Source organism: Branchiostoma floridae, chromosome 4 (genome assembly GCF_000003815.2).
Source record: "Branchiostoma floridae strain S238N-H82 chromosome 4, Bfl_VNyyK, whole genome shotgun sequence".
NCBI classification, from domain to species: Eukaryota; Metazoa; Chordata; class Leptocardii; order Amphioxiformes; family Branchiostomatidae; genus Branchiostoma; species Branchiostoma floridae.
The window spans coordinates 17242249-17258794 of record NC_049982.1 but is presented as its reverse complement, the minus strand read 5'-3'; the positions used below and the strand labels follow the sequence as shown (position 1 = coordinate 17258794).

The 16546-nt window shown below is 45.6% G+C and overlaps 1 protein-coding gene across 2 annotated transcripts; it reads right to left on the bottom strand.

Annotated features, from left to right (window-relative positions):
• Positions 1 to 1083: 1083 nt before the first annotated feature.
• Positions 1084 to 14269, bottom strand: LOC118414282. Of its 2 annotated transcripts, XM_035818213.1 has the most exons (5): positions 13637 to 14269; positions 3359 to 9410; positions 2919 to 3107; positions 2603 to 2647; positions 1084 to 2494 (listed from the first exon to the last, which is right to left on the bottom strand). In XM_035818213.1, the coding sequence occupies exons 2-5, from the start codon at positions 9396 to 9398 to the stop codon at positions 1827 to 1829; spliced, it is 6942 nt and encodes a 2313-aa protein (XP_035674106.1). In that variant the 5' UTR covers positions 9399 to 9410; positions 13637 to 14269; the 3' UTR covers positions 1084 to 1826. The 2 variants fall into 2 exon arrangements, with proteins under 2 accessions (XP_035674106.1, XP_035674107.1); XM_035818214.1 differs by lacking the exon at positions 2603 to 2647 and having other exon boundaries at positions 13637 to 14268.
• Positions 14270 to 16546: the final 2277 nt, after the last annotated feature.

Sequence of the window (16546 nt, the reverse complement as noted above, 5' to 3'; positions counted from 1 at the left end):
GTACGATAAGTTGAGACATGTTACTGTGCCACACTTGTACCGTATACGCAATTCAGCCTTTGGCTGCGAGGTATGTCGTTTTTCAATAAACCATTCATTCATTCATTCATTCATTCATTCATGATATGCTATCAACAAAAAGATGCCATCATACAAAAATCATATCATAAGCATTATATCATATATATTTCCGACTCATAGAGCCTGCCTTTATGTTCGAGTTGTCCCCATGGTTATTACGATTATGGTAAACTGACCTAAGACCGACGAGAGCTTAGATTTGATCTAATTATAAATTCACGTGCATGAAGCGATCAAACAATTGTCTGCATCACCTGTGCGGGGCGCGCTGTTCTCTGGTTGCGACTGTGGCAGTTGCGACTGATATATTTTCCCTTTTCGTCAATATCCACAATATCAGGGAAAACTGAAACCATCACAACATGCTAACAATTCATAAATCTATAACCTCATCAGTAGACAAAAATTGCCATAATGAAGTCTGCTATGGGGGCAAATAAAATCTGACGACGATAGCGAAATTTTGAACATGTTCAAAATCCATTTCAGCTCTATTTTTCGCCATACGACACTCCCCGATTTACTATGATTCACTGCGATTGACGCAGGCACGCTCTTATGACCTCATTGTACGATGCACTACGCGCTTTGTGACCACGGCTTTATATACTTAAACCATTGCTTCCGATTCTCCCCCGACTTACGACGCACTGCGCTTATCCTGCGCATCGGAAGGAATCGCAAGGAATCGTACGCGCTTTGTGACCGGGGCTTTACATAAGATTTTCATATACTTTGAAAGACCTTTGTTTGTTCGAGAGGAGAAGATGATCAACTGATAAGATTTATGCAAATGTGGACCTTATTTGCATAATCAATGCTAACCCGTCACTCGAAAAGGCTAACATTAAGGTAGGAGATAATTCTAGATAATTCTAGACCCCGCCTGCTATCTCTGAAATCGGTTCTCGATGACATGGAAGAAATTGCACAAGCCGAGTTTGGCCTCTTAACCGATCTAACACCGTGAATTGAAAAAAGCACACGAAATAGAGGCAGCAGCACCTTGGTAAAAACTTGTTTGTACGAGTATATCACACACAGGCGTTTAGTGCCAACACGTCATGCTTAAACAGTAACATATTTAGGTACATGAATTTACGAACAGTTTAATTAACTGCAATACATATCTAAGTGCTCTTACAAGTGCTCTCTTAGACTACCTCATGCCAATTAACTTTCAGTAATAGTTTAATACTGACACCGTGAAGAACACCGAATATTGCTTGTCATTGACAGAATGACAATATATCAATGACATGCCTTCCATTAATTGTGATATCTGGTCGCAGGTGATTTATACATTGTGTATTCAAGTGATTTGGATGTATTGAACTGGTCTGAGAGTGATTTTACAACCGTACGCGGACGTATTGTTATGTGAATAGAATATATCATACATTGCACTGCAAGCTTCTACATATTGCGTAACTCATAAATCAACATATATGGATGAACTCTTTTAACTGCAAAACAAACACTGCACAAAGAACATTTTCTAAAAAAAACAAAGTTTTAAAACGTCCCTCGGGGTTTTTACCGCAGATACAAGCACTGAACTGCAGTGTCGTACATAGTGTAAATTAGTAATCATTAAAGTTACAAATGTACACGGTGTACGAAAATGTAGTTCTGTCTGTATCCGCCGTGAGTACATGTACACCAAAGATTGTTAGAGTCTGTACCTTTACGCTAAGTTTAATCTAACGTTACAAGACTCTATGATTAATACTGACAGTCACATGTTACATGAGCAGACACTTGGGTCTGTAGTGGCCGCTGCGCCTGATGTCCATGTCATGGAGGACGTCACCATCATAAGGCACGTAGTAAGGCGCCATGGCCTCATCATAGCTCTGCACGGACAGGTTGTCCCAGTTCTGAATGTTCTGTGTCACTGCTTCGTTTTCTTCATCAGTGGACGACGCCATCTCCATGGGTTCGCAGCTGAAATCGTCATCTTTGTCGTCCGTCAAACTTGGGAGGCTGAGGCTGAGAAAACTGTCGCCATGGCTACTGGCGTCTTTTGTGGCTTTCAACGACATACCATGGAGGTCATACGCCATTTCCGTTTCCTGCCCGCAGTCTACGCGGTCCGTCGTGCCCGTGTTCTTTAACGGATCCTCCCCTGGGTGCCATAGTTCATCATCGCTTATGTCACCCTCCGTGTGTGACCATTCAGTGGTCGATCCTGATGACGTGGAGATGGCGACATTCGGGGGTTCATCGACGTTGATGTCAACGTCCACATCAAATGTCATGAAGTCGTCGTCGCCGTCAAGAAACATGTAGGACGGAAGAACATACGTCTTCGGTACGCTGTCATGACGGCGACGCGCTGTCTTCTTTGCCGCCGCTCCTTCGTGTTTCGGGGTCCTCGTTGATGCTTTGTTGGGTTTCTTCTCAAGTCGCTCTGTAAATCAAGGGCCATGTCTTGTAAGGATCAACATGACAAATAGCAGAAAGAAATATCGAATTTGACTGGGAGGTTAGAAATGAAAGATAAAAATCAAGTACCTACCAAAGCATAGGGAGAAGAACAGGTCGAAGTCCTCTACATGTTCTCCTGGAGCCATAATTCAGTTGGGAAGAGAGAGGAGCATGGTGGAGAATGAGAACACTCGGTATTATGTCATGAAGCAGGAAAGATGAAGAAGTCTAGTTGTGTTTGACTGTTACTCGATACATAATATATACATGTAAAACAGAAGTAGTGTTTGTTATTTCAGTCATTGAGGAGACTTATTCAAACACAATGAAACATAAGTGGCACGGAAAGAGGTTTAAGTATGCAAAAAGTTTGGTACTACTTTAGGTTGAATAACGGAGTAAGATACCTGACGACGGTGGGAAGAGTAGATCGGGATCCACCAGGTGTTCTCCCTTGTTGTCGCAGCCCTGACACACGATCCGGGCGGTCCGCTTGTCGTGAGCCTGGTTAAGAATGCCACCGTCCAGACGCTGAGGGTACTGCATGCCGGTCTCCAGACATCCTGGACAGACCACGAAACGGTCGTAGCGTAGTCCTGAAGGAGAACAGATATGTAAAAGTAGTGTTTACTAGACTGATTATGAAGTACGCCCACATTGCTAGCTTCAGAGCTAGCTGATTTGTTTAGGAACAAACTCCACGCACAATTTTGTGTTTTGAATAGTCGTGAAAATAGTGTGAGCGCAAACATGTGTCCACAACAAAAGTGGTAATCAAAAAGTTTTAACTTTCAGACAAAAACTAATAATTAGATAACAAGACGTTGAATGTATATCGGATAAGTACCTGGCCAGCTGCCGAGCAGAGTCTCCATCTCGTTCAGCACCGGAACCAGGAGTCGCCACAGTCCGGTCACGTCGTCCCTCGCCCCTCGCACGGCGATCGCCACGCTGGTGTGGTCGTCCAGGATTTCCCGCACGATCAACAGGTGTCTCCCGTCGGCTCGCCCATAGACTCCGTTGACCCAGTCGATCCGGTACATCGCGTATGGGTTGATCCTCGCGCAGAGCGTTTCGAACAGACCCGGGGGACAGAGCTTGTGGAGCAGAAATTCTATCTCTATCTGTTTCATCCCGACAGGGAGCGTTACGGGCCAGTTCTCTTGGTAGTCTTCAAAGGTTTCATCTTGCAGGAAATACGGGAAACGGAGAAGTTCGTTAGAATCCTGGTTCTTGCGAGGTCGCATGGAGAAGCAGAGGCCGAAGAGTTTCATGAGGCCGATCAGGGCGTCCACAACCTCGGCATCTACCTTCAAGATTGACAAAAGACAGTTGAGCATGTCTCGCGACAGAACAGCCTGCCCCAGAAAGTCTCGTTTTGCCCGGGCAAAGCTGAATTTGTCGAAGTGACCGAACTCGCTGAACACAGGGTTGCCGAAATCAAGCAGTTCTTCTGGTTCATGCTCAAAGACCATTTTGAATGCATCCATCAGAAGCAAGGGGTTGTGGAAAACGTAAGGGCCAACTTCAGGACTGTACAACAGAGAGCCGCTACAGTCGAGGTATGTCAAAGCCGCTTTGATTGCATCCTTCCCTTTCAGTTCTGCCGATTGTTTCGCTATCCTGGCGAACTCAGCCACAGTCAGGTACACCCTTCCCGGGCTTGTCCTCCTGTTCGCTTCCAGGGCATCTTCCAAACGCGACCACGAAGCCGGAATCTCCCGATAGATGTTCGGAAAAATGTTTCGGCTTTTCGCGATGTCCACCAGTTTCTCTCTCAGGTGAGGAATACCAGAGAACGTCTTGGAACTAATCGTTACCATGTTTGGAATGATGTTGAGTCGGTTGATCAACAGATGAGTGAGATGTTTCTGCTTTTGTTGTAGGGACCCGTCAGAGGGAATGTCTCCAATGTCGTCGTTGTCAGTTGATTCGTCAAGTATGTCAGCTATGCTACCGATTTGCTTCTCCAGCTCTCGTACTCCGTCGCGTTCCATCTTCCGTATCTGGAACAAGATGTCTTCGCTTTTCATCTGAACGTCTTCCATGGAGCACAGGTCTGTATGGGTCCCTACTATAAGGACGTTGGCCCCGGGAACTCGAGCCGCCAGTGCGACCAGCCAGCCACCTACTTCATTGAAGAAGTTGTTGCGAGAGTAGTGGCGGAGGTTGATTGTGAGAACATGGAGTGATGCTGCGTCAAGGAAAAACTTGTACGTGTGAGCGTAAACCTCGTGCCCCCCTGTGTCGTACAGAAGAAGTTCAATGTCCTCCACTTTGACAGATTCCAGCTCCACTCCGTGAGTTCTCGCTTCAACGTCTGTCAGGAACGGGGAATTGTTCACCAGAGATTTTCTCAAACTCGACTTCCCAGCTAGAATGGAGCCGAGGAGAATGACCTTCAGGCGAGGCCGCAGCACGGCGTCCGACCGTCCTGTCTCTTCGAAAAAGCTGGTAATGGCGGAGAAGCCCTGGTCGCACACTTCCTGTGGAGGGCTAACCAAGCAGTTTCCCGACGTTAAGATCGTAGGATCCTCCAGTCGTACGATGTCTGCCGGTAGAGTCGTTAACTTGTTTTTCCTGACATCTAACCACTGCAGATTGTTGACATGACAGAGTGTACTCGGCAGAGTTTCTATGTTGTTTCTGGAGAGACTCATAATCTTAAGACTCTCGAATCGTCGCACTTCGTCTGGGATGATGTCAAGCTTGTTGCCGTCTAATGCGACGTTTGCAAGGTGCGGCAAGTACAAAAGAACATCAGGAAAGTCTGCCAGTTCGTTGTCTTTTAGCTCAATACTCCTGAGAGTGCGAAGCTCCCCTACCTCCGGAGGAACCTCTGTGAGCATACAGCTGTTGAATACAAGGCGGCGAATCTTGGAAAGCTCGGACAAGTGCGGTGACAAATCATCCAGCCAATTTCCACTTAGTGACAGAAGCTCAATGTGTTCTAACTTCGCGATTTCGTCGGGAACTTCTGTGATGAGATTGTTGTCGACCTTCAGCACCCGGAGATCTGAAGCATTGCAAAGGTCTACGAGGTCCGAAATGCTGTTGGCTGTTGCGTCCAAAGACGTAAGAGACCGCAAGTGACCTATGTTGGGCAGAGCCATGATAGCGTTATTTCTCACAGTCAGAACGCGAAGACTAGGGAAGGTGTTCGGACCGAACACACCTCTGCAGCTGTCTACTCTGTTGTCAGCCAAGTTCAGTACTTCGAGATTTTGCATTCGTCCCAAACTTGACCCCAATCGGGAGATGCCGTTACAGCTGAGGTCCAGTGTTACCACGTTAGGGGGCATGACACTCGGTAACAGGTTGATATTGTTGTCATGTAGGACGACATGTTCTAGTCGGTCTAGCTTGAGGATCTGTTCCGGAAGCTGGTGGATCTTATTTCCGACTGCTCTAAAAGTCCTGATCTTCTTCATCTTTTGAACGTCTGAAGACAAGTAGTATATCCTGTTGTGACTAATGTCAAGAGCTTCCAGGTTGCTCATGTGGCAGATAGACAGTGGCAACGTGGACAGATGGTTGTACGAAAGATCAACTTTCCGCAGATTGTGCAGCTCGGAGATCTCTCGGCACACTACGAAGATCCTGTTTCCGCGGAGCTGCAGTTCAGTCAGGCCGGTCGCACGCGATATGTATGTAGGGACGCCCTCTATCTTGTTTTCGTTGAGTTTCAGGACTCGGAGAGACGCCGACTGACACACACTGCTCGGTATGGAGGTCAAAAGATTCCGGCTTAGATCCAACAGGACGAGCTCTACAGCCTTGGCCAGGTCGATCGCCGTTACGTAGGCGATTTTGTTCCCACTGAGCAATAGCACGCGAAGCTGTGATAGACTGCCAATGTCAGTCGGAACCTTTTCTAGTTGGTTGTGGCGAAGGTCCAAGTACTCGAGGTTAGGCAGCTCGCAAACGTCCCGTATGATCGAAGAGATGTTGTTGTGGGACGCAGTTAGTCTCTCCATGTTGGCGAGAAGACAGATGTTTTCTGGGATGCTGGTTACGCTATTCCTGCTGATGTCTAAGTCTACCAAACTGTCCAACTGACACATTCTGTCTCCTATAACTTTGATCCTGTTGCGACTGATGTTCAATGTTTGCAAGGAAAGCATATCTGTGACCTCCCTCGGCACGAATCTAAGCCCATTGTCGGACAAGTCAAGAACCTCGAGCATCAGCCCAGAGAATTCCGGCGGAAAGTGCCTGAGTCGGTTGCCGGATAGATTGAGGATTTCCAGGCAAGGTAGGAAGCTGAGACTTTCTGGCAAGTCTCGGAGATTATTGCGACTGAGATCAAGCCGCTCTAGGTACATCAGCGTGTTGATGTTTCGGGACAACTCATCAAGGTGGTTTCCTCCGAGCAGTAACCGCTCTACGTCACTCTCCTGTACAGCGTCTACTGGCAATTCCTTCAGGACGTTGTCACTAGCATCGAGTTCTTCAAGGAAAGGAAGCTCGAACATCTCGGACGGAATGTATTGCAACTTGTTACTAGAGATGTTGAGATATTCGAGCTCCTCCAGACGCGAAATGGTTTCGGGTACCTTTGTCATGCCAGTCTGGCTTAAGTCAAGATGTTTGAGACTAGTCATCTGACTGATGAAATCATGCATGTCATCTGGTAGCTTGTTTTTGCTCAGATTTAGGGCCTCCACATTTTCTAACAGACCTACGCCGAACGGTAACGAGGGTATCTTGTTGCTAGAAAGGTCAATGTCCGTCAGGGTGTTGATCCCACACACCTCTGTCGGAAATGACGACATGTCATTGGAGGCAAGGCGGAGAACTGAAAGGGCATTGAGACTTGAGAGGGAGTCCGGGAGGCTCTCAATGTTGTTCTTAGTAAGATCTAAGACCTTTAGTCTGCTGAGCTTCCCGAACTGTTCTGGCAGACTGGTTAACCTGTTGTGGCTTGCTCTTAGGTGCTTAAGTTGGGAAAGCTCGACGAGGTTCCCTGGTAAGGAGTAGAGGCCGTTGCTTCCGATGTTCAGAGTCTCGAGGTACTTCAGTCTACAGATAGGCGTCAGGTCTGTGACCCAGTTCCGCTCGACATTGACGCTTTGAAGGGTACTGATTTCTCCGAGCTGAGCAGGAATCCTTCGGATCTTGTTGTCGGAGAGGTCCAACACTTGTAGTTCCTTTAGCATGGAGATACTCTCAGATATCTTTTGGATTCTATTGCCTTGAAGAAAGAGACACCTGAGCTTGCAGAGACCTAAAATAGAATATGGCACACTATCTAAGAACAGTCGGTTTGCACGCAGAACCTTCAACTTCTTTAAGTTTTCAATCGCTGTGGGGATAGTGCGAATATCGTTGTCACTGATGTCGAGTACTTCCAAGTTTGGGAGTTCGAATAACTCTCGGGGAAGCCCGCTCAGACGACAACCATCGAGACTAAGCGTTTTTAAACACCTCAGTTTTGAGACTTTTTCTGAGATGAACATTCTAGGATTTTGTCCAATGTCCAGCTCTCTCAAATCATCGATAGTGAATAGTTCTTCGTTAACTTCCCTTAGATCTGTGCCTCTGAGTTTGAGTGTCTGTAGTCGCCGTAGATGGGAGATTTCGCGGGGAATTTTAATGACCCGGTTCTTACTCAGGTCCAGACTTTCCATATGTCTCATCTCGAGTATAGATGGATGAATGCCGTTCAGTCTGTTTTCGCTGAGATCTAGATGACGTATTTCACACAGTTCTGCGACGTCATCAGCAACCTGTCGGATTCTGTTGTTCTTGAGTTTTAGAACCCGAATATCTTTCAGGCCTGCTATTTCTTCCGGTAGGACCCTTATCCTGTTTCCCTCAGCGCTCAAACAGACCAGCTTCTGTGCCTGATAGACGCATGTCGGGATCGCTGTGAGCTTGTTCCCGTCCAGATTCAAGTGCTCAAGGCTAATAATGTCCACGTCATCGACAGGGAACCCCGAGTCTGTCAGGTTGTTGTTGCTAAGTGATAAGTGACGCAGGAACTTCATCTTGTCGAGCACCTCGGAGACGCTGGATATCTTGTTGTTGTCCAGAAGCAGAGTTTGTAAGGCCATGGGCCTTTCTATGTCCGCCGGTATTGTTCTGATTTTATTGTTGTTCAGTTTCAGCGTCTTCAAGTTCGTCAGGTAAAACACTTCCTTTGGAATGGACTTAAGCCTCATATCTGAAAGATCAAGTTCTTGTAGACATTGCAAAGCAGGCATGACTTCGAAGGAACAAACGTTATTTCCGCCAAGCTTGAGTACTCGAAGTCTGTACAGTTTACCAAGCTTGACGGGTAGATACTTTACTTTGTTATTTGAAATGTCTAGCACCTCCAGCTCTTCCAGGGCAAACACTTCTTCCGGGATCGTCTGCAGCTGCACGCGGGAGATGTACAACTCCTTCAGGGTGCCCAGGGTCGAAATTGGAAACGACGAAATGCGATTTCCGGAGACATCTAAGATGCGGAGGCCTTTCAACTTCAAGATGCTCTTGGGGATTTCAGTAATGTCGTTGTTGGCTACGCGAAGAATTTCTAGAGAATGTATATTGAATACTTCTTCGGGAATACTTCTCAGGTTTTGGTTTGATAGATCAAGTTCGACTAATGTTCTTAACTTTGACAGGAAAGAATACTCAACGATCCTGTTGCCGCTGAGATTGAGAACCTTCAGATTTCGGAGATTCTCGATGTCGTCTGGGATAGAGGTCAAATAGTTGCTGCGAAGGTCTAGAGACTGAATGTCCTCCATCTTACAGACACCGACTGAAAGGTGGCTGAGGCAGCGATCGGAGAGGTCAAAGTGTAAGTGTGAAGGAATGGAGGGTTTGCCGCTTTCCTCCTCTAAGCTTTGAACTTCAGCATCGCTGTCGTCAGTGTCACCATTGACCATGGTCTCCATAGTGACGGGTTTCTGTAAAACAGCAACAACTGTTGTTAAATTTGTGTAAAGTATAAAGAAAATGTATCTTTTCTACCGCATACACCCCCCCCCCAGTTAATTAATTATATTTCCCCTCATTTTCGTCCTTATAATGTAACGTTATCTTAAGGAAAAGGAAAGATACGTTTTGGTCATTATTCTTCCGTCCGTCATTACTGGCCAGTAATCAGGGACGCCCGACAATCAGCGACCCAGTACAAAAAGAAATGGCCAGCAATAACGTATTCTAAGCCAAATAAGTCCCCGGAGATCCTGCTACGGAGGCTACAGTTTTATACCCAGCACCGCTGCAGTAGGCAACACATTGTTATTTTTCGGCCAAAGTGACTTGAAATATGTTATGTAAGGATACATACTCAGGCTTTCAATATTATTACTCGATTTGTTTTTGCCCGTCGTCTCCCAAAACATACATTTTGTGTTGCAGTTATTGGCTCTCTAGCTCAATTAGTTTCCATTTCACTAAACTGCACATGTACTGTACATAAATAGAAATATGCACTTTCACACAAAATGCCACGACTAAATAGTTGTTTAGGCGCTACAATCCACTCCCAGTTCCAGACTCAGTTGTTTACTAGTGCTACCAGGGACCTGAGTAAATAAGCCCTGTAAGAATGCGTCATGGTACTTAATCTTGCTGAAAGTATCTTTGTTGTTCAGCGTTGACTTTTGAGCTTTTATCTGCGTTCTGGTTGCTCAGTATGAGAATAGAATATCGCTGCCATTCGCCGCGGCGTGCTATCGGCGACGTCCCATTGAAACGACTTGAAGCATAGGAATTCCCGTGTGTTTCCAAGCGGGGTTGAGGGTAACCTGAACTGGAATCCAGGGCTTACACATGGAAGCCCTCCGGCTCCAGTTCCACCTCCTCCCCCAGGAAACATTGCCCTTAACCCCCTTAGCTACTAGTCTTCCTCTTAGGGCTATGGCATAGAAGCCGTGGCCCTGGCTGAGCTGAAGATCTGATCTGTGTTTGTTTTGACACAGGTAGATTTGGTCTATCACTAATACCCCTGTCACATCATGTACGATCTTCGGACGTACCTCGCTACCGCTGGAAGGCAAATTTTAAGATCTTCAGAGGGTCTTGCGTATTTTTCGCCCAAAAACTGTCCCTGTCACATTTAAGCGAGGCTCGTGCGATCGCCGGTGAATAAAATATGATAATGAACCTCCCATGACCTCTTGCACACGAACAAGGTAACACAAAATGTTCCTCACAAAAAGGCAAGAGATCAATAAGTGTTGTTTCTTTTGTTGTAATCTTTTTAACCATTTAATGAAATGCGCGGGCATACAAGAAATGACGAAAGAAAAGAAAGTGTGTCACAAAGGCAGCCTGCATACTGCCACAGGGGCCACAATGTCAGAATAACCCTCGCATTCCCAGGAATTTGATATTTGTAATCAAACAGAAATCGGGCAAACGTCGCCTGAACGTCGCCCGACTGACGGGCGTTCACCATCCGATTTGCGCTCGATGATTAATAACTAGGTCTGTGCTGGATTGACGCACGACTGTCAATCGAATGTCGACCGATAACCTTGCGAGTTACGCACGACTTGCACGCACGATCTGCGACTCGGTAACGAGCTCTGCGATCTCCTGAGACTTGTCGCTTATGTTAAGAACATGTTTGGCTGCACCGCGACCATCGTACTACCCCTGAAAATCGCCGGCGATCCCTAAAAATCGCAAGATGATCGTTAGAACACCGGGCGTCTCACTCACGAAAATGTCATTTAGAGCTTGTAGACTAGTGTTCCGATCGATTTTCGCCTCATGTGACGGGGTTTAACCAGTTGTTAGTCCACGCAGCGATGTAAAACACGATTACATTTCTTAAGTGATACTTGAATTGTAGGAACTACTTATAGCACCGTTTTCGAGCAAAATGAGGAAGAGAGTAGGCCGTCGAACCCATTAACACCACCCCCCGCCCGAGTCCTTTCAGCAGCTCCCCCCCCCCCCCCCCACACACACAGAAAAATCAATGTTTATATATAGCTGGGAAAAGGATCATGATGAGAACATGGAAGCTAAAAAGGCATGGACTTCCCCAAGATTCTGAAAATGAGGGTGCCACAGTGAAAACATAGCGGTGTCCTTGCAACTCATGCATGCCGAGGGTCACACACGTCATATGTACACATGTGAACTCATCCTTTCAAATTCTGACCCACAGCAGATTATATTGCTCTCCAGAAAAATGCTGTTGTAACAATCGTCTTTCAGAAACCTGACCTCTCTCTTCAGTTGGGTTGGCATCGTGTTAAGTCGTGGCGATTAATTATTTAGTACAGAAATAAAACCAAGACTAACGTGTTATTGGCAGGTCTAAATCTGAGTTTGACAAGAATAAGGCTCCAACAATGACTGTTGTTTACACAATATCACCGAGCCACTGTACACAGCCCTCACAGTACATCAAACACAGGCACATGTAACGTTATAAAACGGTACGTCGCGACATTTAAAGTCATCATTAGTGGTTTTAGTGAATACGCACTGAGGAAAGTGAAAGAAAATATTAGGAGCACGTTATACTTTTTGCCATTCCAAAAGCTACAGGTCAATACTCACGTAATCTTTGAGGTCCCCTCAATTGAATTAACCTCTGCTGTACCAGGCTAGCAGATAATGTTACACAAATTCTTATAATCTAGGCATTCAAGAGCGAATGCAAAGGTTTCTTTGTGAATGAGCTTATCGTCGGGGAAACATCTGGGACATGTTAAACGCTTTCAACAAGGGACAAGAAAATATTCATGCGAAATAAAAGCCAGTGATCTCACACATTTTGAAACGTAGGGAACCCATCTTACCCGCTAATTGGCATATTTCTAACGGAACCATTCCTTTTTGTCTGCACTATAGCGCACCAAAAGTGTCGCGTTTCTAGTCTTTGTCCCTCTCGTGATTGGTTTTCGTGATCGAGAGTCAGGTGTCAACGGACTATTTTGGCGGTTATTACAAGAGTGCCATTCCTCTAAAATACTTGCTTCATGAAATACTAGAGAGAGACATCCAGCTTAATGTCCCGCACTTCATGAATATCACGAAAATTGCCTGGAGAGACTGACACAATATCTTCCCTGAATCAAGCAGTTTGCTATGCAACCAGTTTGGTAACCTATTCAACCCAATGATGTGGTTTCCGAGCAGTGAAGGGTGTCATTGTGATCCACCATTTAGTTAAACAAGTACTAATAGGATGTCTATTTAAACAAGAAAATATAATCGACAATGAGACGTTTTACCAATGTCCCCTGCAGTGTGACCGCTCAAAGTTGCCTCGACTGCCGACCACAGGACGCCATTTAATGCCCTGGACATGTAGGTGGCAACTCCTACCTGCGCCCTTCCTCATGGGAGAAGTATGGGAGGGGCAGCGACACCTTTTCTGATTATGGCAGACCCGCCCACACAGTTCATATGCAACACATGTCGTGATAGGAAGCATATTCTGTATCTGCTTGGAGATGCCATAGATCTATATACATCCTCTGCTGTAGGAGATGACGTGGGGTCAGAGAAGCGATGCTGTACAAGGCACTGCCACGCTCCAATTGTAGTGTGCCGACTACTTTAACGGCTGATTGAAAACTGATTCCCACAGGGATTTCTTATCCAGATGCAAAGATAAGAAGGCAAACAGTCTCACTTTCATGTGTGCTACTTGTGAAGTTATGCTTACATTACATAGAAACGTAAACAGTCATCCATATACACAAGGTCTCAAAACTTTTGCGCCACCGTTTGCGGCTTCATACGCCTAGTTTTTAATGCCATTGTCGCGCAATAGCTGCATGGGCGTAGCCTCCGCTCAGCATAGCAAAACGAAGCCATACAAAAGCTATGTATATCTTAGGTAGGCTATAATAAACTTTGCTTGAGTTATCTACTTCGATCATATATACCAGCTGCGTTGTTAGGTTCTTCGGTAGCATACCACTTAACATTACCTAGGAAGTGGCACACCCGAATTCTATTGAGGTCGGTAGACGTCATAAAGTATTCTAGAAAAGAAATTGAGTGAACACGTTTTGTTTTGATAGGGGACTGGCACGGAACTCAGTATCTACTCTTATAACGCAGCTCTACGTTACACATTGAACGACGCTGTACATTCTTAGCCAGTTGAGTTGCAAGTGAGGGAATTCGAAAGAAGTGGACAACAAGAACTTCTCACCTGTCAGTTCGTAGACAACATCAACGTGGGAGACTTTTGTCTGCGTGACCACCTGTCGGAGTCACGAACTCACAGATTAGATCTTCCCCTGCCGACTACAGGCAGACCAACCCCGCACGGCCGCACCACTGTGAAGCTCCCGATGTCGACACGAACACGCGCGAACTAAATCCACGATCACACAAACGTTCAGCTCCCGGTGGTCGACGACAAATATTTGGTGTTTGCACAGCTATATAGTTGAGAGTGGCTGCGGCACATACGTGTGGCTGGGCACCGCCACAAGTGTCACTGGTGGTTAGGCTCAGGTTCCGTACCACATATCCCGCGGGCTACCGCCAAATGCGGCACCACCTACTCAGAATACTTCGGGGGTGATGGGTATATCTTTTCACAGAGTGAAATCATATCCAAGAAAATTGCTTCTAGCACGTCTTAGTCTTGAGTGAGACATTACGTATGTGCGTTAAAAACGCATCTTTGCTGTGGAGGTGTAAGAAAAGTATGCATGGCACCCCGCCTGCGATTTTCAGAGTGGTTCGACCTCACAATTGTGTAAAACAGCGCGACGCCCGTTGCCAGGAGACCTATTGTGGGAAAAGGAAATGTGATCCGGCAGGTAGAGCTGAAAATGCGTACCTGGGCTAGATTGTTTTTCTTCCCCTGGCCCGGTGTTTGGGTTTGCCTGCGCCAATGTTTAGAGCCGTTTACGTCGCGCTAAGTCCAGAAGTCAAAGCCATTAACGCACGCGTGAAATGCCACATGCGCCGTGAAATCTTTTCACACAACATGAACATGCAACAATTATCACCAATAATGCAACTTGTCTTGATTCTAGGGTTGTTATGACTATCACTGAACTCGTTCAACCGATCAGTATCACGTGGCACATTGTGGCGCTGGGTATCATTCCTAGATCCAAGTTTTGTCCATAGAATCACTCTACAATAACTAAATAATAATATGTTCAGAATGAAGACACAGCTCTGATTGTGAAGTCCCATCTTTGTGTGTGATGAAAACATAAACATGCAGAAGTGAAGGAGAAAAGAATGGATGAACAAACAACTGAACATCAGAGGTTCCCTGTTGTAGTATCGCATGATGTACATATTGCAATTCCGGGTGAATTTTGTTTTACGCAAGCTAGGAACATGGAAAATCTAACGTTTTACAGGCAGATCTACCGGTGGTAAGGGCTGGGTGATCTTGCCACCGGACAATCTGTTTGGAGTTTACAAAAAGACAAAGGCTCGGTGAGATATGATAACCTAAATGGATATTTTTGTTGACGCGCGAAATTCAAATCAGCTACTACTGTTCACAAGTGGAGGGAAAAGAAATGCATCGACCGTCTTTAATGGGCAGCACGGGGGGAGGCGCCTGTCCGGAATACTGGAATGTTTAACTCCGCACCTGTTTAATCACCACCTCACCGCGTTACCTGCAAGGAAATGACCACAATAGAATTTGTGTTTGGTTCAGAGTGGTATGATTTTTCCTCATTTTCTGAATGACATTAGAGTTATGCACATTGTTGCGAACTGTTTGTCACCGCGGTCATGGTTACAACCGTATTGACTTATTAGTTTCATAGTTTGCTTGTGAACAGAAGATCACTATGAAGTTTTTAAAAAGTTCACGAAATCGAACTTCATAGCCTGGGGGTAGCCCTTCAACTAAGGCAGAGGTACCTAGGTGACTTGAACTTTTAAGAGGACTTGAAAGCCTATGTACTCTAGTAGGAGTTATATAGGAACCGTCGCTCGGAAAGGTAAATTACCCCTTACGGCTTCTTTCGAGCTTTATTTCAACCCTCCACACCTTAGTTCCTTTCAAACGACAGCGTATTATATGCATCTTATTCCTATGGTAGGAATTAGTTACATTGACAGAGGTTTAATTTGATATCCATGCTATCACTGAGCTCATCGAGTGTCCTAAATGACAATTCAGTCAACAGCGTCTTCTGGCGCCAACGCTTAAAACTGCAAGAAGGTCGTCGATCAAGAGTCACCAAACCTTATTATATCACGGTTGAGTTCAGAGTTCCCCAGGGCAGAAGTTCCCATTCTTTCATCCCTGTAGCAGCTAGTAGGTTCTGTTAGTAAACATTTCTACAAGAATCTCCCAAAGGTTAGGATCACAAATGATGCAAGGCTGACCACTTTCATGATTCATTCATTCAGTAAAAGAACATGTAGTTGAAGTGCATGTTTAAACATTGATCATTGGGCCCGCTCCCCAAGTTCAGTACGTTAGTCAATGCCGCTCCACGTTTTCAGACGTCCACGAAATCAACGGGAAAATGCTGGTCAAGGTCAACGCTGTTCGTTTCTTTCTCTTTTCTCTCTTTGAATTTCTCATCCACACCATGGCAACGTAACAACAAAACAGTTATAACAAGTTCAGGTTATCAACTTTAAACATCAAAGAATCCCTTCCACATTCTGCACTAACGTTACTTTTCATTGCATTCATCATTGCGAGAGCCTGACATCTAAATGATAGCGTCGATCCGCTAACAAGCCAAAAAAGCTCAGAGTCAGACTGGTTATGTGTATTTGTGAGGCCCTGAGTGGTGCCTAGTGACATTTACGTGTAACGTAATTAACAGTAGATGTTACCTACAAGCCAGAATACCGAGGCTTATAAATTCGTCAGATCGACAGTAGCTGTTTGGGTATTACGCCAAGAAACAAATCAGGATTGAAGACTAGAAAACACACCTGGTCCAATGAAAGAGAGATTTCACATATCTGTAGCCTGCATCCCTCCCTAGCGATCTCTCCCTCTCCGGTCCAAAACACAACACAATATCTTTTGACTGCAAGGACGTTTACTAATAGCGTCCTTGGTTAGTGTACCCAATGAGCTTTCATCAACAGGCCTTCTGATGAAAACTCCTTG